This window comes from Conger conger, chromosome 11 (genome assembly GCF_963514075.1).
Source record: "Conger conger chromosome 11, fConCon1.1, whole genome shotgun sequence".
In the NCBI taxonomy this organism is placed as follows: Eukaryota; Metazoa; Chordata; class Actinopteri; order Anguilliformes; family Congridae; genus Conger; species Conger conger.
The window spans coordinates 31,234,677-31,255,487 of record NC_083770.1 but is presented as its reverse complement, the minus strand read 5'-3'; the positions used below and the strand labels follow the sequence as shown (position 1 = coordinate 31,255,487).

The 20,811-nt window shown below is 48.2% G+C and overlaps 1 protein-coding gene across 3 annotated transcripts in view; it reads right to left on the bottom strand.

Moving 5' to 3' along the window:
• The window catches only part of si:ch73-138n13.1 (uncharacterized protein KIAA1671), a 41,623-nt gene that overhangs the window by 8,655 nt on the left and 12,157 nt on the right, over nucleotides 1-20,811 (bottom strand). For all 3 annotated transcript variants that reach the window (XM_061260063.1, XM_061260064.1, XM_061260065.1), the window contains exons 5-6: nucleotides 17,459-20,416; nucleotides 16,769-16,894 (exon numbers count right to left, since the gene is read on the bottom strand). In XM_061260063.1, coding sequence (XP_061116047.1) covers nucleotides 16,769-16,894; nucleotides 17,459-20,416 — 3,084 coding nt within the window. The remainder of the gene's footprint in view (nucleotides 1-16,768; nucleotides 16,895-17,458; nucleotides 20,417-20,811) is intronic.

The following is a 20,811-nucleotide window of genomic DNA, read 5'->3' as shown; positions in this document are numbered from 1 at the left end:
TGTGACAACAGCAGATCTGGACAGGCCAGAGTGTTCAGAAACAGCACAGGACAGCACAGCCACAGATTATACAGGCTAAAGAGATACTACTGCATTCCTCTTCTACCACTGATGCTGGAACTTTCCCAATTGTGTGAATGTGATGAATATTCATGACAGAGTGAGGCCAAGGATGAAACGACGGCGGAGGGTATTCCCTGGAATATACCCATGCCCATGCTACCCTCTTCATGAACTAACAAAGCATCAACAACAACTGAGAGCAAGGGGAATCTCCTGCAGTGAAGCAGCAGAGCAGCCCGTTTGACTGTTGTGAGGAATATGAGGTGCAGCTCCCCCTCCACAGGGGTCTTTCTGACTGCACAAACCCGCTGGCAGTCAGACAGATGAAAAGGCTGGGCTAGCCAGCTCTGGGACAGAGGAGTCAGCTGTAGGATGAGGAGGTGAGGGGGAAGAGCTAACAAAGACAGCAGGACAGTGTGCTAAGTGTGCACGCGTTTAGCTGTCCGGTGAACCGTGAGTCTTTTAATGAGGCCATTACAGAGGGCACAGTGTCCTCAGTGCGAGCGTTCAAACGCAAAAACGCACGCACTCGCAAACAAGCGCGGGCACATACACCTACACACACACACACATACCCATGTGCATTTAACACATACAGCACAGTATTTGGACAGTGGTACAATTTATGTTCTTTTGGCTCTGTACTCCAGCACACAGGATTTGAAATGAAACAATGAATATGAGGTTAATGTTTGAATACGCCTGACTATAACAGCTGAGAAGATTACCTTTAGACACCTAAAATAGAGGGACTACGTATGAAAAGGATTGCAATTTTTGTACCCGGATCACCCGATATGGAGGTTAATACCCTCACATGACAGCCAGTCGGGAGGCAGTCTGCACTTTAACCACATATTCATTGTTTAATTTCAAATATCACAGAGCTAAAAGAACAGAAATTGTGCTACTGTCCAAATACTTATGGACTGTACTGTATACACATGCATAAATTCAGCCAGACAGACAGACACGTAAAAGGGAAACGAGTAGAGGGGAAAAGAGGTTCTGATAAGTTTTGAAGGTTTGCCATTTGAAGGTTGTGATGATGAATGTGGACTAGTTGTGGGAAAGGTTGTTTGCGGTCACATAATAAAACATAGGGATGTGTTCCTAGCTGCTGTAGTTCCCCCTGTAAGAGTTTCAATTCAACACTCCACTTAGAATCCCCTGGACTGAAAGTGATTCTGTGAAGTGTACTTAAAGTGGCCCACTCAATGTATGCCTGTGCGCCCGCAAACAGCATTACAGGACGGAGTCAATTACAGTGCCTTTCCTGACAGGAAAAACTTGGGAGAGCAGTGAGAACAGAAGAGAGCAGATCCCTGCACCTCACCAACTCACCTCATTCATCTCGCCACACTGCTGTCCCGTTCACAGCAGCCTCACACCTGAAGCTGGGCCACTTCCCACCCGCCCCACCTCTCACAGTACTCACACACCCAGAGCTGTGCTCCCGCCGCTCGACACACACAACCCGTCAGGAGCGCTTCACACTCAGCCTGCCCCACCCATGCAGCGCACTACACACTCAAGTCACCCACATCCTCGTGTTCCGTTGACCACAAACCCAATCCCGATAGCTACAGCGTTACCTGGCAACCAAACACCTAACAACCGGCAGAGTGGCAGAGGGAGGTCTGAGGAGGCGAGATAAAGTATTTTTTTATCTGAATGTGGGTGTGGGCCTTCTCTGCTGTACGCTGCGTTTGTGGCACGGGTTTCGTTCCGGAAAGCCTTGGGAAAGCGGACGCCGCAGGGCCGTTCAGCCAGCGGGAATGCGAGGAAGACGCGAAAGGGCACGCAGATCCCACAACATGTCCCCGGCTCCAGAGCGCCACCGCCACCCCCCCACCCCCCACCCCCCCGGGCCCAACAGGAAAGGTGCGTCCACGGGGAAGCGAGAGAACAATGGACGGATGAATGGAGGGAGGAGAGGCGGTCCCGCGGGAGGCGGGCCGACACGCAGCGATAATGGCGGCGTGACGCGGGCACGCACGGGAGGAAGGGGGCGGGGTTACATGTCCCGACAGAGCCGCATTCCTGACACGGACGGCCTGCAATGCGACTCGTGTACTACACGCGAACACGCTCCGGGCACATGCGGCTGCGGCTGCGTGTTGCTGCCTGCTGACTTTCACGTCCCACAACAGAGACTGTTGCGGCACTGGCACCAAGGACTGGTCTCCTCAGCAGTTCAGAGTGATTATACACTCAGTGAGCACTTCATTAGGTATTTATTAGACATATTCTTTCGATGTATTAAGTCTTCTGCTGCTGCAGCCTATCCAATATCCACAGGTTTGCCACGTTGCGTGTTCAGAAATCCTTTTCTGCATACAACGGTTGTAATGCGTGATTATTTCCATTACTGTCACCTTCCTGTGAGCTTTGACCAGTCTTGCCCTTCTCTGACCTCTCTCATTAACAACATTTTTCTGCCAGCAGAGCTGATGCTCACTGGAGATCAGCAGTTTGAGATACTCAAAACACCCTGTCTGGCACCAACAATCCTTCCATGGTCACTTAGATCAAATTTCTTCCCCATTCTGACATTTGGCCTGAAAAACAGCTGAACCTCTTGACCACATCTGCATGCATTTATGCATTTAGTTGCTGTCCCATGATTGGCTGATTAAATATTAAAGCATTAACAAGACGTACAGATCTACCTAATTACATTACATTACTGGCATATCTTATCCAGAGCAACGTACAGTTGATTAGCAGGAGACAATCCTCCCCTGGAGCAATGCAGGGTTAAGGGCCTTGCTCAAGGGCCCAACGGCTGTGCGGATCTTATTGTGGCTACACTGGGATTCGAACCCCAAACCTTGCCTGTCCCAGTCATTTACCTTAACCACTACGCTGCAGGCTGCCCCAAGTGCTCAATGATTGTATAAGATAAGAAAAATGCCAGATGGTCTCACACGACTGAAATACCTGTACACATCTCACGTGGCTCACGGAAAATGAAATAATACATTTTCGATGGGACAGCTTTAATTGAAACTGACATTTTTAAGGAGTGTGCAGCCATTTTTGCTTATATAATGTCAAAACAGCAACATTTGATGTATAAAATACAACTGATTGAATTATGGTGAAAACATAATTCCCAAAGAAAGCAGCAACATTTCAGATGCAAAACGTTGACTGACAGGCAGAAATTATTTAATCCCTGTGGGCAAACCTCTAGCAATTCCTGCTCAGAAGCTAAATGACCATTTTTGATTTCACAGAAATTTTACTGCTGGATTTCTCTTCTGGATTTATAGTGGCCTGACTCATACTGTCCTACAATATTGCGAGTCAGCATTTTATGAATATACTGATGAATATACTGTTACGCATAACTGCTTTCACATTGATTTTTTATAATGACTGGTAATATGACTCAATAGGTAGCTTGGGAGGATCCTTTACCCAGCCCTGATGTGCCACCTCAGGGGCCCTCACCATGACTGTACAATACCGCAGCCAAACAGATAAAAGCTAAGAGCTGCGGATACTAGTGCTACATCAATTCCGGCTTATATGGCAATTCTTAGTGCTATGACTAGGCCCTTTGTTGGGCTGTACAATTAGGAAATGTTGATGATTATTAATGAAACTAAAAGTTCCTGTGTGTATTTCCACAAACATTTCCATAGTTTAGATTGACAATTTATTGTATTGCTCTTGACGTTTTGCATCCCGTTTTGGACTGATGCCCTTGTTATGCTATTCTTGTGCTATGCACTCTCTGTTCCATATCCTGATGGCCCCGTAAGTACAGTAACTCTGCATACGAGTGTCCAGGCTGCCAAGAGGACTAACCCCAGCATTGAAACTCCAGAGAGCGGCTAAAGCTAGCGGTGTCTCTAAACTCCCTAAGGGGTGGACCAACAATGAGCTGTTCATCTCTGACTATTTGCTCCAATCAAAACGATCTCTGTCCACAGGGCTCCTCTCATTTGACTCTGCTCATCCAGGTGTCACTCAAACCAAACTGGTGGGGTGAATTAGTCACCAACTTGGTTTCACAGTGCAAGAAAAAGAAAACCCCCGGAATCACCATTTCACCACCATCTACATTCACTGTTGAACCTGGATTGCACAAATGTCAACACTGATCAGACAGTATCACTGTGTAGACTATTGATTCATATGAAATACATATAAGTATCAATGATTGGCAGCTATTGTTGACTGTAAACTACGGACTGCTGACTACTGTTGCTACAGTCAACAATTGCTGCTGTCTGTGTGTGATACAGAGGCCTTTGACCTTCTGGATGCTGTGTTTAGCAGCTTGTCTCACCGTGCTCATCTCTACTTTCTCTCAATGAAACAAAATAGAATGGAACTGTACATGAGGATGATTTTCCTTATGGTGCAGGCCGGTATGTAGATGGCAACCACACAACCAAGATTTCTGCAGTTAAATTCATTGTATCAGTATGAAGCCACACATTATAATGGACACACCTACACTGATAAAGTAATGTGCCAAGGAACAACTATGCATATCAGTTCTCCACACCTCCTCCTCCGCAAGTCCTTTGTGAATTTGTGCACACATAAAACCACACACATATTTTATATTTGAGACCACTACATTTTAACACACAAGCGGATTGAGAACAGGGGGGAGAAATCAGCTGTGACTATGGACTTTCTATTCCTAATTTTTGTTTTTACGTAGGCCTACTTTTCAATTTCTGGCGTAGAGATAAAGGATATGGTTAGAGCATACAATCCTAAACCACTGATCACAGTATGTGAAACAAATCTTTCAGACCACAAACAAACAAAGATAATAAAGGAAAGCACTGCACCTCAAACATTGACTGCAGCAGACATAGGAGCGGAGTGCAAAGAGAAACAGCCCTCAACACCGGCCTTCCCACACAGACATGTATACACACTAAAGTTGCTAATGATTCATCGACGATGGATTATTTGCAGTTAAGAATTTGATCAACCAAATTGCTAATCTAATTTGGGGTAGGCTATCATCTGCGTCGCATGTTGTCATTTAAGCTCTACACAAGGTGGCTGACTGCGACATTTTGTAGTTTAATAACGGTGTTTAGCTTACACAGAACAAGACCAATCAAGAAACTTGCTATGCAATTATGTAGGACTTCCTCCGACACCTAGCACACAGTAGCCTATAACTGATGGCGGGAAAATTTTTACAAACAAAGTTAGGAAAACGTTGTGGATAAAACACTGTGATACACGCAGGTTATTGCCAGTTTGTACAAAGAGATAGAGATACATTTACACAAAGGTAAGCTACATTCTGTCTATTAACAACATTAGATAACATCTAGTTTATTAACTGCAGTTAGAGTGATTAAATCAAATCAATGTTCGCATTACATTATAAATTAGTTAATTTTTTTAGAGTAGGCTACTATGTCAGCTTGCGATGAATTGGCTAATGTTAACCTGCGAGCATCCTGGTGTAGCTAGCTAAGTGAAGGAAAAACATGGTGAAACAATAAAGCGAAATAATTTAAACCGAATTAAGAAAAGACAAATGGATAACAAAAGAAGTAGCGGTATAAATAGAGCTGCCAGAATAGTTAGGCTAATTAATTAGGCTATTATACGTGTTTAGGCTAACGTTATATAACGTTATCTCACACAACGGTATAACGTTACCGTAAATGGGCATATGCGTCGTTCCGAAGCTTGTAATTTTTACATAGTAACATGGCAACTGGCCATTTTGGAGTTAGCTTGTTTGCCGCCATTGTGTACGTTATTCCGTCACTTTAGCCAGTTTGAATGACGTCACTTTCCCCAACTCCGGACCTCGGAGGTGCAGTTCCTGTGGATTTGGTCATAATTACGAGTCTCCAAGATATCTGCAGCAATAGTCATACAACCAAGTTCTACAGGTAGTGAAAGTTAGACTAACTTTGGTAAAAACTAGCTCTAGGCTAGAAGCATAAGCCAACATTAACAAGGATTTCTAGGGTTAGCTACTTTTTTTGTGCAAAACTTGCCATCGCATTGTTATTCGAAACAACCATTCAGGAGTGTTAATGGAAGATAATATTTTCCAGCAGTTTATCAATGTAAGGCCGAACTACTTTACGAAGATACTGAATTATACTTCCAAAAAACCATCTTGAGGTAATTATTTCAAGCAGATGGTTGCCAACAGACTGGCTTGGACATTTTTGTCATATAGTACAAAGGGTTGCTGGTTCCCGGCATGCCGCCCTGGGTGTGTCAAAGTGTCCCCTGAGCAAGACACCTAACCCCCAGCAGATGCTGCCAACTGACTGACTGGGACATTTTTGTAAGTAACAGTCCCTAAGAATGGAGGGACTCACATCACATCACATCCCTCACACACACGCGTGCACGCACACACACACACACACGTGCACGCACACACACACACACACACACACACACACAGTGAGCATGCAAGCACACACACAGTGCTCCAGCCCTCCCATTTTCCAGAGACCAGAAATAGGCACAAAACATATGGCTTCGCCCTAAAGCAAGAAAAAAAGAAAAAAGAAACTGTAGGTACAATGCACACAACAAAGAAAACGTCCCACCACTGCAGGCCCGCCCTTTAGCAGCTGTAATACATCTGCACCTCTATCAGCTCCTGCAAACAAACTTAGGTCTGGGAGAAATCTGAAAACAGGTCGCCGCCCCCCGGAGAGCTCTCTGTGCACCACCACAGCACTGCAGCAGCACTGACACACCGTCAGGCACCACAGAAGAAGAACGAGCCCCGGTGATACCGGAGATGGCTGCAGTGGACATGCATTACTGCTCAGACAGAAAGAGGGGAGTGATGGGGGATCAACGCGAGGGACAAGATGTCCCTCTGCTCTGAGGGTGGAGCAGGGGATTCTGGGATGCGAGAGAAGACTTAAGAGCAGAATGCAGGAGAAAGGAGGTCAAGAGTTCTGAATTCTGAGGCTCCATCCAAAATACCGACTCTGCAGCACAGCAGAGACCCGTCTTTCACACACACGCAGACACATGCAAGCATGTACGCGTGCACACACACACACACGCACGAACATACGCACACATGCACACACTCATGCATGTGCACACACACCCCTCCTCTTGTAGCCTCCAGCTGTGTGCCAGGCAGTTTGTATTGGCCCTGTATGTTCCTGTCCAGGGTCTGCAGCTTATCACAATCAAAAACAGAACACCCTGATTGTTCTGTAGGTACCAGCCTGGCTCATCTGGCTGACTATAGCCCCCATTTCCCCTCTGCAAAGTACACCCAGCTCAACGCTTCCTGCATCTGCTACAAGACTCCTTTTCACACTGTCTGTCCCGTATATGGAGCCACACTGAGCTTCCTCCCTCTCTGTACACCGAGCCAAGCCGTGCTCCCCAATGCCCCCATCACCCTCAGGAAAACCCCCAGGCCCCCTAACCCCCCTGGGCCACCCCAAATCCCACCCCCTGTTTTTAAGCACAACCACTTCCTACCTGTGAATCAGTTTCTACCTGAAAGAAGATATTTACTTGATGATGGCATATTTTTCTGTTACTTCTAAAGGCAACAGAGTTTTCAAAACGCCTAGCTTCTCCAATGTTTCAATCTAATGTCCAGCCTTCTCTTGTGCTGGTGATTGAACGTGGTGCATCGTGCCACCTAGAGAGGGGGCGAATGCGGGACTTGCACACAGCAGCAGAGGTCTACATCATTGGAACGGGGTGTGAGATCGGCACGGGATAGGCTGTTCCTCCAGCTCCTGTGTGACCATGGCATTGAGGACGTGCCTGGGGTAGGGAATACGGAGAGCGAGGGAAGAGCAGGCCAGCTGTTCGCAGAGGCGAAGAGACAACCTACAGGGTGACACTCGCAGACTTCCCCTCTGAATCACATTGGTTGTAGGGAGTGTGGTCACTGTGGCGATGGTATCGTTTCCCCCCCCCGAGAACCATAAGAGCAAGAAACTACACAATCTCCAGGCTTCGGCTGTCTCTCGACCACCCCGACGCACACACACCTATGGTGTGGCAAGACACTGCTTTCTGCATATGTACAGGAGGCCTAACTTCTGACATAAACCCTGAAATGGACTCCCTCACCCCCCTTTTGCCTGGCATCCTCTCACGCACGATTCCCCTGGTTTGGGAGATGGTCTCCATAGAGACGGCCCCTGGCGTCAACCTGACCTGCTTATGTTTGTCCAATTCTCTTTCCTGCTCATCCTTCTGTCCCTCAGAAACACCCAACGGTGTGCCTCATACACTGACTGGGGTGAAAACAACTGTGTGCAAAAGCCAAAAAATAGAAAGTGAAGACTGTAAACTACCGTGCACATTACAACCCTTTGACGCGAAACGCCAGGAGCAAGAGGAAAGGGCAACAATGACAGGGGAGGAGCTACAGGCAGGGACAGCCAGCCAACACAAGGAGACCAGGGGACAGTCAGACAGGCTGGGCAATCACTGCAATGCTGAAAAATTACAGGTCTCAGCTGCTGAACACAGTCTGAGGCGATTACACAATGTCCTAAGTAGAGCAGATGACAAAACAGGGCATAGGGGGTGAGGGGTGGGGGGCAGAGGGAGTAACGAGGGAATGGGAGAGAGATGCAGGGAGGGGTTTCTCTTACGGAGGTGGGGGTGCCCGGGTCGGCAGGGCGCCTCCTCATGGAGAGGCGCTGCTGGCTGCGCAGGGAGAAGCGGCGGAAGGACTCGCGGCTCCTGGAGGCCAGGCCCCGGAGGGAGGCGGCCCTCTTAAAGCCCCCGCCCCCATCCTCGGCTCCACCCCTCTCCACGCCACCGGACACCAGGGTGAGCGCCCCCTGCAGGGAGCGCCGCACGTTGCCCATCCAGCCTGACACCTGCGAGTGCGCCACCGACAGTTTGTCTCCCAGGTACTCCATGGCTCCGGGCGACCTTCCCGAGGGTTCCAGTTTCGCCACTGCTCAGATTCCCGCAGTCGGGGGCCGTAAGTTGGGCTCGAATCCTCCACGGGGTTTGGATTTCAGTAACGTGGCCTGTCTTACAAGTGGTACTTGTCCCTGGCACTCAGATGGTCGGGTGGCGCTGCCCTACACACACACACACACTGCAGTACTCCTCTCCGGCTCACTGGGGCCTCGGTGGCGCCTGGCCCAGCGGCCCTCATCCAGCCCTGGCCGTTCCCCTCAGAGTCGGGTCGATACCGCGCTTGGTCTCCTTGCCTTTCCACAGTCAACAGAAGTCCTCGACAGTCTTTTTCCACTCGCCAAGCTCAGTGCGGCTCTAATCTGGTGCTGCAGACCCAGACCAGCTAAGAATGATAGCTCTTCTGAGAGCGTGCGGTAATCATAGTGACAGCCCCAGCTGTGAAAGAGCCAAACAGCAATTATGCGCCGGAGACCAATGGCTGCTCCTGGAAGCACGGCTTTCTGTTGTTTTACAAGCTAACGGATTTAGCACCATCTTCGCAGCAGGGCCGTTCGACCCGAAACGTGTGTGGCACACCAACGAACGCAGCAGAAGCTTGAATCTACATCCACGTACGTGTGCTGCGTAGATGATTTGAGGAGCTCATGCTTCTTCGTAGGTAAATAAGTACAGTCTCTTCAAAAAGGAACAGGACCTTCTTGATTTCGGCACATGGATGCACTTCCGAGCACACAGGCGTGCACACGTACATGTGTAACTTGTCAGCTCTGTTATTCGGTGGTTCTCGGATGTCGCTAAGCTAAGCACAGACACATTCTGCTCACATGTCAGACCCGACAGTCCGCTGCAGCTCCAGGCAGTCTCTCTCTCCTCACAACGGACACCAAATCGCACGGATCAGCCCCAGGACCCTCGCTCCAAGCCCCTAGAGGCCCTCAGCTTTCAGGAAAACTTTACAGGAAGGAAAAGTGCGCCGCTGCCGATGGTGGTGGTGGCAGAACGGTCCGATGCAGTCCGACAGTCCCGCTCTCTCAACCCCAGCAAGGGAGCGCCGACACAGCAAGATAACAAAAATAGACAAAAAGTGTTCCCTACAATGGGTAAAAAAAAAAAAAAACACCAATAAAATCGGTCAAGAAAGAGTGGAGGCTGTAACGTCACGCTGAGGAAGGAAACGACAGCAACTTGTGAGCGGCCGTAGTGTCCTCACTCCCTCTCCTGCAGGTACTGGCAGGTACGGGAGAAATGCGTCAGCCGCTCACTCCCTCGGTCGCAATGCTATAGGACTGACGCTCAAGGAGAAAAGAGGGAGGGAGAGGGAGAGGGAGGGAGAGGGCGGGTGGTAATTTGTGGCTCCGGAGCGGAGCGTGATATATGTTCTGCGGAGCTCTGTCGTCAGCCTGTTTGGGCTTGCAGTGCTGGGGAGAATTCTCACAGGCGCACTCAGGACAGGGGGGGGGAAGTGGGCAGGAAACAAGGCAAAGGGGGAGGGGCTTAAAGAGAAGCTAAAGAGAGAGAGAGAGAGAGAGAGAGAGAGAGAGAGAGAGAGAGAGTGTGTGTGTGTGTGCGAGAGAGAGGAGGGCTGGGTATTTATATAATGCCGTCACTGATCCCATTTCCCTGTGAAAGCAAGAGACAGGAAGAGACAGGTGGGAAGGCAGGAGCCTTAAGTCTGTGTGCGTGTGTGTGTGTGTGTGTGTGTGTGTGTGAGAGAGAGAGAGATGTGCACTTGTAGCAAGTAATTAAGTAAAAAAGCTTGGGGGTGTGATCATGGAATACGTGATGTTTTTGCTAAACAAATACCACTCCAGAAAATGCAAAAAAAAAAAACAACAAAAAAAAACCCATACAAACAAAAAACCCACAAAAACACAAAGCCAAAACACATCACATTGCTTTCACCTTATTGTCTCTCCTTATACTAGTTATGTTAGTTCTTTTTTTCATAGTTATGTGACCACAGGGAAACTACTGTATACTACACCAGAAGCTAGAAGGATATTCCCAGAAAATGCCACCAGCCTCAGAATATACCGGTTGGACACAACCCTTCAGTTGTCAGCTAGCATCACCTGGTGGCTCCTTTTAAAACTGCAGTTACCTTGCCATATTCAGCCTAAAACCCCACAAAGCAGTTCCTTCTATGAAGCCACCGTAATCCCCACAAGATGAGTAAACGCCCCTATCCCACATGGCAAGTGAAATAATACTGTTCCCTTCTGTTATGGAAATTCATATTCAGAGAACCTTCTAAAGAGCCCAGGAACAGTGGCTAGGTGTCAGCCCTCTAAGACAGGAGGGGAACACCACTGAGGAAGACTGCTTACATAGCCAACATAGCGCTCAGGCCTGCATCAACGCTGCAGAAGTGCCTTCATAAATCTCCAGTCTGTGTCACATTACCGCAATATATCTTCTCAAATTCCACTCCTTATAGTCAGGGGCATCAAGCAGCTGACATAGCCTTTCAGTCATAACAGTCGCTTACTCATTTCACACCACTGTAAGAGTAGCGCAGTATACTTGGCACATTTTAAGGATGAGGTGTAGTGTATCAGTGTGTGAACTGAGCAGTCTCTGGTTGGAGCCAGTCTCGCACGCACACACTGCCACCACCCGCCCCCTGCACATAACTGGCGGCCCAGCCAGAAGTCACTTCCTGATTCAGACGACTCACAGTTCCCATCACAGGCCCGCATGCCCATATACGCCCTCACTGGCCCGGGCAGGTTCTAATTTGAGGTCGAGGACGAAGAGACAACAGGAAGAGAGCTTTTAACAGACAATCTTCCTTTCTGGCTCAGACAGGAAACTGCAGGCGGAGAGATGGCACATCAGGACATAATAAAGACAATGGGAGTGTAGAAAAGTGACAACTGGTGAAGAAAGATAAAATCACACTACACAGACAGCAAAGAGACATTCTGAAACTCACAACTCCTTGTGCTGCACAAGTACTGCTTCATAACAAGACATTAGCAGAGTTGTGAACTTTGCTGCTCATGCCCCACCGTATCAGTATAACTGCCCCTGGCCCAGCTCAGAAAATAATAAGTTCCGCCTCTTCACAATGTCCAGTGTACACTTGCTTCCTCCCCATTAAAATATGAATGTGAGAACAAAAAACAATCCCATATCCATCTAGAATAATTTATGTAACATGACACATTACAAATTGCAGGTACTGACACCGATTATCCGTTTACATTTCCAAATTGACCTTTTCTCTTCATGAAAAGAACTGTGTGCATTGTGGTATCATTATTCTACTGGGTACATGCCTTAGAAGTATTTAGTTCCGTAACAATTTACTGATATACAGTGCTGAGCTTCAAATATTTAGGTTGTCATGGAAACACCTGTTGAACGAGGAGGGACTATTTATCCATTGGTTTCCAATTAACAGCTCAGAGAACCTTCACAATCCTCTTTTTGGGAGCCTTTGAATTCCTTATTAACCATTAACTCAGTCCCCCCCCCAGTCCAACCCATTGTATAGGAGGGGGTGGCCTATCTGCTACCTGCAGTTTGGGTGGCTTATCTTCTACACCCAAACTGAGCATTTCCCTTCTATACCCAAACTGTGCATTTCCTTTTGGACACCTAAACATTTCAGTCCTCATACAAAACTGTTTATTTCAGCCTTGATATCTGAACTGTGCATATAAATTTTACCCACAAACATTGCATATCACTCCTGTACCCACACTGTAAGCTTCACCCCTATTCAAATGAAAAAGGCACAGGACTGTAACAGAACTACAACACTCACAGTAAGTATACAGAAATACTCTGCCGAGGCACATTTCACTGCAGAACGACTGAAGAGGACAGTCTTCACTTAAAGAAGGCAGTTTCCCGTTCTCTTAAAGAAATGAGTCCACCCCCCTTCACTCACAGGACAAGCATCCACACTTACCCACAGCCACTGCAGCGGTTTGGGGCACCACGGGCACATGTAATACTCCATCCCTTTCTCTCCCTCTCCTACCCCCCCTCTCTCCAGGAGGGGACTGCAACGCTTGTACTGCCTCAAAGTCCGACACTAAAGCTACAATCAATGGCGTTTGCTCCTCATATCACCCAGCCTACAGAGAGAGGATGTATAATTTATAAACCTAACTTACACTTCCTCTCAGAGCAAACCACAGGCAGATCAGCATATAATTATGCAGCCACACACACAGCCACAAACGCAGAGGCCGATACACAGGAACGCACCGCAGCTGTGAAAAGTACCCATTCTATTTGACCCTACACACAGTGTAACTTCTGCCAGCAGGAAACTGTCCTCAACTCCCAACAACGCCCAAAACTCGGATGACTGGTGAGAGTAATCTAAATTCACGGGAAAGGGGAGAGACTAGATCATGGTAACTGTAGATCCACAACACAACGATCCAGCTGATCTGGTTTCTAACCGTATCTAGAGCAAGGCGATATTTCTGAACCGACAGAGAGAGTGCTGGGGAGAAAGACAGACCCAGTACTCAGGCCAAGGCTTTGCGCAGAAATACCCCTTTCAGAAATGTAACCACACACATACGCACATACAGTCCTTGTGTGTGTAAAGCCTCCAGAGCTATATCCCAACTCAAGCTTCCACCAATGTTCCTCCTCCTCTGACCACAAGATGTCAGCAGAGATTCACACAGGCCACAGAATAGTAACTTCTAGGTCAGTTCTCAGGGCAACCATGAACCAACCCAATGCATTAACTGAGTGGCCAATCCTATTTTCCTCTTACATCATTGCAGATACAGTTACAGCTCTGGGTTTAGATAGGTAAATGTAGGGTGTCTCGGTGGCGCAGCCTGGAGAGCACTGACCGCATGCTCATTGCGAGCCGCGACGTCGGCGGTTCGAATCCGACCGTCTGACATTTGTCGCATGTCTTCCCCTCTCTCTCGCTCCCATTCTTCCTGTCTCTCTATACTGTATACTGTCCAATAAAGCTGAAAAAGGCCTAAAAAACATCTTTAAAAAAAAGATAGGTAAATATATGTACGTATGCATGGATTTATGTACACAAAAAGTGGTAACACTTTAAACTCTCAGCACAAAATACAACATATATTTTTCTATATACATATATATCTATGTATATATAGCTGCAATTTTAGAATTTGCAATGAAACAATTCACGTGTGGTTAAGTGCAGATTATCAGCTTTTATTAAAGCATTTTTTTGACATTTTGGTTTCTCAATTTAGAAATTGCAGCACCTTTTAAACATACAGTAAATCCTCAAATTGTGTCCGGGATTCTATTTGAAGCAAGGCCTCGGATAATAGACGGGGGCGTGATTGATTCGGACAAATAAAGGCCGGACCCCAAATACAAGCCGGGGTAATATTGCCTACCAGTAGGGCTATCAGTCCATGAGCACTAGAAGACATTGTTTCGATTTAACTCAATGAAATAAAAGAGCTCTTTTTAATATTTTATATTGTTGGTTGGTTTAATACTGTTGCCAATGAAAAGTCGTTGTCCTATACCATGGGTCTCCAACATGTTGCTCTCAAGCTACCAGTCGCTTGCCGCCCCCTTCTGAGTAGCTTGCCAAAGGCTGAAGCAGTATACATTTAAACACAATTGTTGCCGCAAGGCATTCCAACCTACGAATTTAATAAAAAGTAAATCAGGCAAAATTAAAAATTAACTCAATTTAGGCTACGTAATACGGTTTCCATGTATTAATGAAAGCGGCTGCCTTGGCTCGCAATAAACAGACGGGTGGAAATCCCGGACACTCTTTCAACTACATAAAACTTAACAGTGAACCATCAAATACCCCCCAGATTTCAGTGCCCATCAGTCCCAACATTTAGCAATAGAATCAAACAGTCAAAAAGTAAATGAAATTCCAAACCAAAGTGAAAATCTTTTGATAGCCTACGAAACGAAACGCATGTCTCACAATAAAATGCACTTCAGGAAAAAAAGATCCTTAACTTGCTGTTATCCACACTAATTTGTTATTGTTCATGAAGGCGTGTCTGGCAAGTTGTTATTTTATGGATTCTGGACTTGCATGTGATTTATTGTGTTTGAGAATATTTGCAATAAACTAAGTCTGTTAAGACTGACACTGACTTACCAAACGGTGTTCCTGATTAGCCTACACTAATTGATTTCTGAACGGTTACAGAAGTGTTGAACAGTGTTGGCCCACTTTAAATGTAGCCTTTTACTTTATTTCTAAGAATAAAATTCTGCAACAGAAGCCTAATAAGAAATAAAGGCCTGCCTCGAATACAAGCCTGCCCCAAATAAAGGCCTGTGCTTTGTGCAGCCTAAGTAAATAAAAGACCCCGGCCACAATTTGAGGATTTACGGTAGTCCCTCCATTTCAGGGCACCAAAACATTTGGAACAAATGGCTCCACAGGTGTTTCTGATTAGTCAGGTGTTTTCAATTGCTTCCTTGGTGCATGCATAAGAGCTTTCAGTACCTTGTCGTGATTCTAAGCCTTTGTTTGCCTTTGGAGTCTGTTACTGGCATTTGTCAACAGAGTTGTGCCAATGAAATACAAGGAAGGCATTACGCTTAAAAAGGCCAAACAATAGGCTTGCCAAAATAAACTGTTTAGAATATAATTATGAAAAAAAAAGCACAGGTGAGCATAGTAATCACAAAGGAACTAGTAGGCCAAGGAAGACCTCAATAGTTGATGACCGAATAATTTGCTATAATGAAGAAAACCTCCAAATACCTGTCCAACACTTCAGAAACACCTTTCAGGAGGCAGGTGTGAACACGTCTCAGTGACTTCTGTCCAAAGAAGACTTCACAAACAACTATCGAGGCCACACTGCAAGATCCAAACCACTAGCCGCAAAAACAGGATGGTCTGTTTTCAAAGAAGCACCAAAAAGAGCCTGCAGAACATGACCATCATACTATCCAAGATACTATCCAACAGCCTAACAGGTCACAAAAAAACATTAGCCTCAAGTCCTTTAGCCTCAAGTACCACAATCTTTCAGAACTGCAAAGGTCAAAAATGCTCAAACAAGACTGCCATTAAATAAAATTCACAAGCTAAAACATCAGGAATGGGCACGTAAAAATACCTAAAAACTGACTTTACAAAGGTTTTATGGTCAGGCGAGATGCAAGGGACTCTGGAGTCTTGATGGACCAGATGGATGGGCAAGTGACTGGATCAGAAGCGGGCAAGAAGCACCAGTTTGAATGAAGTGCCAACAGGGCTGAGCTGAAAATCTGCACCTTAATGTGAATTGTTTGACTACATATTGTTGAGTATAGAGAACAATATGTGAAAATGTATGTCTGTCCCAAGACATATGGAACTCACTGTATGTATAGGATCAATTCCATGGATCGGATGGAATGCCCCTTGGGTTTGCATGTGTTGAATGTGATGCATCTGCTAAGCAGTAAAATAGACAGTAGGCGGTAACAGGGGCAAAGTTGTGTTTGGGAAAGCAAGCCTGTTTTGTGACTCATCAACATTCTGTTGATAAATCAGTTTCCCACTGATCAAACTGCATTCCTACTCCACCCTCGCACAGTCAAGCGATCTATAGAGAGATCTTGCATCGAAAATCATTCATCCAATTTTGCGCAGATGCCACATGGCCCACTGCCCCATGCGGAGAACAGAACCTACAGCAGGAAAGGAATGAAGAAAAACACAGCCCAACATTACACTTGACAGGCCAAGTCTTCCTGAACAGAAACCAAATCTCACTGGACTGGAGGTGCTGAATACGGCATAGCGTGCTGCTGGAGCGACTGTGCCACAGAGGTCAGAATGTTCTTTTGTTACTGGAAGGTAAAGCCTCACCCAGGACCGGATGTCCGTCTCCCTGTGGGCGCTGCGGCTCCTCATGCGGGACAGCGGCCCCTCCAGGGGGCTCTCCGCCGGCGCGGATCTGCGTGACACGCTCCGTGACCTCGTCCGCGTCAGGTCCTGAGAACACACACACAGAGACCGCCCCGTCTGTGAAACAGCAGGTCACCAGAGGCAAATGGAGAAAAAATGTAGTCGCGTAGCTATCGGCAGCGAAGGCCAACACCGCAGACAACAAAATATTCCGTGTGAAGTCGACTGTCTACTGTGCTGTGACAGAGCACATTTCACCCCAGGCGAAGTCACACATACCACGTTAATGTGTTGAATAAACATAGTTTTTTTCTAAATTCATGAGTACAATTAATTGCAAAGCAGTACACCAGTAATGTCACGAAGTACAGACACTGTTGTAATAGTACAAACACACACAAGTAGCACATGAATACTTGTATATAGTCGCCACACATTAAAAGAAGATCTATGCATGTCACACCTACACAAAAACTGCATAACCTATGCATACACTGTGCAACTCCTATACCCAGACTATGCATTTAGCTACTATACAAACAAATGTGCATTCCCCTCCTATGCCAACACTATGCAACTCCTATGCCGAAATTGTGCATTTTATTACCATCTCTAAACAGTGCATACCCATCCCATTTGCCCCGCTCTCACCTTGGCATGAGGGTCTTGCTGTCCCTGTTGGGTTCTGGGCTCTGCTCTCTGCTCCTGTGCTGCAGGAGTGACAGGGTCACGGAGCACCCAGGGTGACTCCAGGGGAGCGGGGTCAGTGTAACCATGGCGATGAGATTCAGGGGCGCCGGACCCTGTGGTTTCCCTCCTGGGAAAGGGTGCCCAGGCTGAAGTCGAGCCTGAGTCAGCGGGCAGACCGGACCATTGCCTCTCTGGTACCAGGCTGGGGGCTGCCAGCCTCTCCTCTTGCCCAAGCAGCAGCTGCTCAAGGCTGGGTTTGCTGGCTGGCTTCTGGGGCGGCTCAGGTGCCAACCAGCTACCAGGTGCAATTGGAGTCTGTTCCCAGAATTCCAGCTGTGAGGAAGACCACACAGGGCTGGGCCTCCCGACGGGCCTCTCCTCAGTGGTGTGGGGCTGGGACCAGAGGGTGGCACCCGAGTCCAGGCCCTGGATGCCAACCGCAGGGAAGGCCTCGACGGGTGGGGCGGGATGGGTTTGGGAGCGGAAGGAGTCGATATCCAGGATGGCGAGCCGGTAAGTGTCATCGTTGTGTGGGGAGGGCAGCTTCAACCTGGGATCGCTGCTCTGGGAGACCTTAAGGTGCTGGTCGGCCAAGGACACAGAGTCTAGGTCTAGCACACCAGGCCTTAGCGTTGACATCACTTCCTCTCTTTTCACAATCTCCCTCTCTCTTTCCATTGCCCTCTGCCTCTCCATATCTTGCTGTCGGAGCAGCTGCCTCACTCTCTCCTGCTCCTTCTCCTTTGCCTCTCTCTCCTTCTCCCTCTCTGCTCGTCTCTGCTTCTCCAGCTCCAGCAGCTGTCTCTCCATCTCTTTTTGCCTTACAATTTCTCTTTGCCTCGCTGTTTCTTTCTGTCTTTCCATCTCCTGCCTTACTCTCTCCAACTCTCTTTGCCTCCGGTTCTCCATCTCCCTCTGCCCTGCTCTCTCAATCTCTCTTTGTTTCTCTCTCTCAATTTCTTCTCGTCTCTCCATTTCAATCTCCTTCCGTTTCTCAAACTCCAAAAACTTTTGTCTCTCGAAATCCAGCTGTCTCTCCACCTCTCGCTGCCTTTCTGCTTTCTCCCGCTCTGCTCGTCTCTGCTTTTCCAGCTCCAGTAGCTGTCTCTCCATCTCTTTCTGCCTCGCAATCTCTCGCTGTCTCTCCAACTCCCTTTGTCTCTCCAACTCCCTTTGTCTCTCCATCTCTCTGAGTTTCTCAATCTCTTGCTGCCTCTCCCTCTCCAACTCCCGTTGCCTCTCCATCGCTCTCTGCCTTTCTGCTTTCTCCCGCTCTGCCCGTCTCTGCTTTTCCAGCTCCAGTAGCTGTCTCTCCATCTCTTTCTGCCTCGCAATCTCTCGCTGTCTCTCCAACTCCCTCTCCCTCTCCAACTCCCTTTGTCTCTCCATCTCTCTGAGTTTCTCAATCTCTTGCTGCCTCTCCCTCTCCAACTCCCGTTGCCTCTCCATCTCTCTCTGCCTTTCTGCTTTCTCCCGCTCTGCCCGTCTCTGCTTTTCCAGCTCCAGTAGCTGTCTCTCTATCTCTTTCTGTCTCTCAGTTTCTCTCTGCCTTTCCAGTCGCTCCTTCTCTGCTTGCCGCTGTTTCTCCAACTCCAACAGCTGTCTCTCCATCCCCCTCACCCTTTCTCTTTGCCTCTCCAGTTCTCCCTGTGTTTCCATCTCTTTCTGTCTCTCCATCACTCTCCGTCTTTCCGTCTCAACCTCCATCTGTCTTTCAGTCTCTCTCTGCCTCTCTGTCTCTTTTTCCCTTTCAGTGGCTCTCAGTTGTTCCAGCTCTCTTTGTCTCTCCCACTCCATGTCCCTTTGGGTCTTGAGTTCCTGCTCCGTTTCCATTTCTCGAAATGCTTCTCTCTCTTTGGGGGTCTGGTCTCTCCCAGCCAGGGACCCCTGGCCTGAGGCTTCGCTCAAGCTGCTTTTGGCGAATGCTGCGTCCAGAGAGGGGTTTCTGCGTACCGGCCCCTGGGAGCCCCATCTCCCGAACTTCGCAGAGAAATCCTCCTCGCCCCCACTCCCTTCTACGCTGTAGTTGTCCACCGGCTGGGGCTCCTGCATCTGCCCAGTGAGGGCAAAATACGTGGCCCTGGGTTTGGGCTGCGGGTCATCTCCCTCCAGCATTTTCAAACGTTTTGGTGCCCCCACCTCCTCCCTCTCCCATTCCCTCTGCCTCTCTATCTCCGACTCGAACTGCATGGCGCTCTCTGGTTTCTGTCTGTCTGACTCCCCCCACCACCCTGCCTCTGCTTCCGGCTCTGCCTGCCCCTCCCTCTTCCTCTCCACCTCCTCCGTGCCCCATTTCTTCAGGCCCCCCACCCTCAGGTAGCGTGGTGCTTGTTCCGGAAGCTGGGACGTGGCCTCTGGGTTTGTCCTGGGTGGATCTCTCGGACTATGGGGCTGCTGGGGCTTGTCCTCCACATGCCCACCCCTGGCCATCCCCTCCGCCCCTGACCGGCGGGATCGCAGCGTCATGGCCTTGTCCTCCAGCTGGGCTGGGGGCAAGCTCTCCACCACCGCCCTCTTCTCCCCAATGGCCGACACCGTGTCAAACACATGCTCCACTCGAAGGGGGCTGGCGGGGGCTGTTGCGCCCGTGAGGGCGATGCCACCCTGCCCGTCGTCCTCACCCTCCTTCTGCCTCAGCGAAATGCTCCTCCTGAGCTGGCCCGCGCCCCCACCCGCCTCCTCTACCACATGCACGCTGTGTCTCTCAACAACATTTTCGAACAGGGCTGCCCGGACCGTCTGCACCCCACCACTGGGGCATGCCTCCTGCGCCTCGCTCTCCACCCTCCGCTCTTCCATGCTCACACCTGATTGGTCAGTGGAGGTGTAGGCTGGCTGGTCCTGGGGGAATTGGAACACCACCCTCTCCTCTTTTGCCTCCCTTGCTCCATCAGTGAGGCCCATGGCAGAGTCTTCAACCTTAAAAAAACAAAGATTGATTTGGGTTTTCTAAACTGTGTTAGTTTAGTTTGGCTTGGCTTGAGTGTGCAGGCAGCCTGGGTAGAGACTGGCTTTCAGTAAACAATGTTGACTGCTGTGTCCAAGCTGACTCTAACCCAACCCACCTCAACACACGTATAACAGCGTAACCACAGGCTGCCCTTACTCCAACTTTGAACTTTACCGACACTGGAAACCTGGCTAACAAGTTCTTGAAAGCTATTTAATTTATTTCTTTAGAAATCCACCTACTTGTTTTCCATGTACAAAAGCAGCTCAAGTTCTACTGCCAATATAATCAAAAAACATTTGACAGAAAATGTGGCAAAACCTCAGCTCATGCTTTTTGTTTTGGTTATGGATCGGATGTCTGT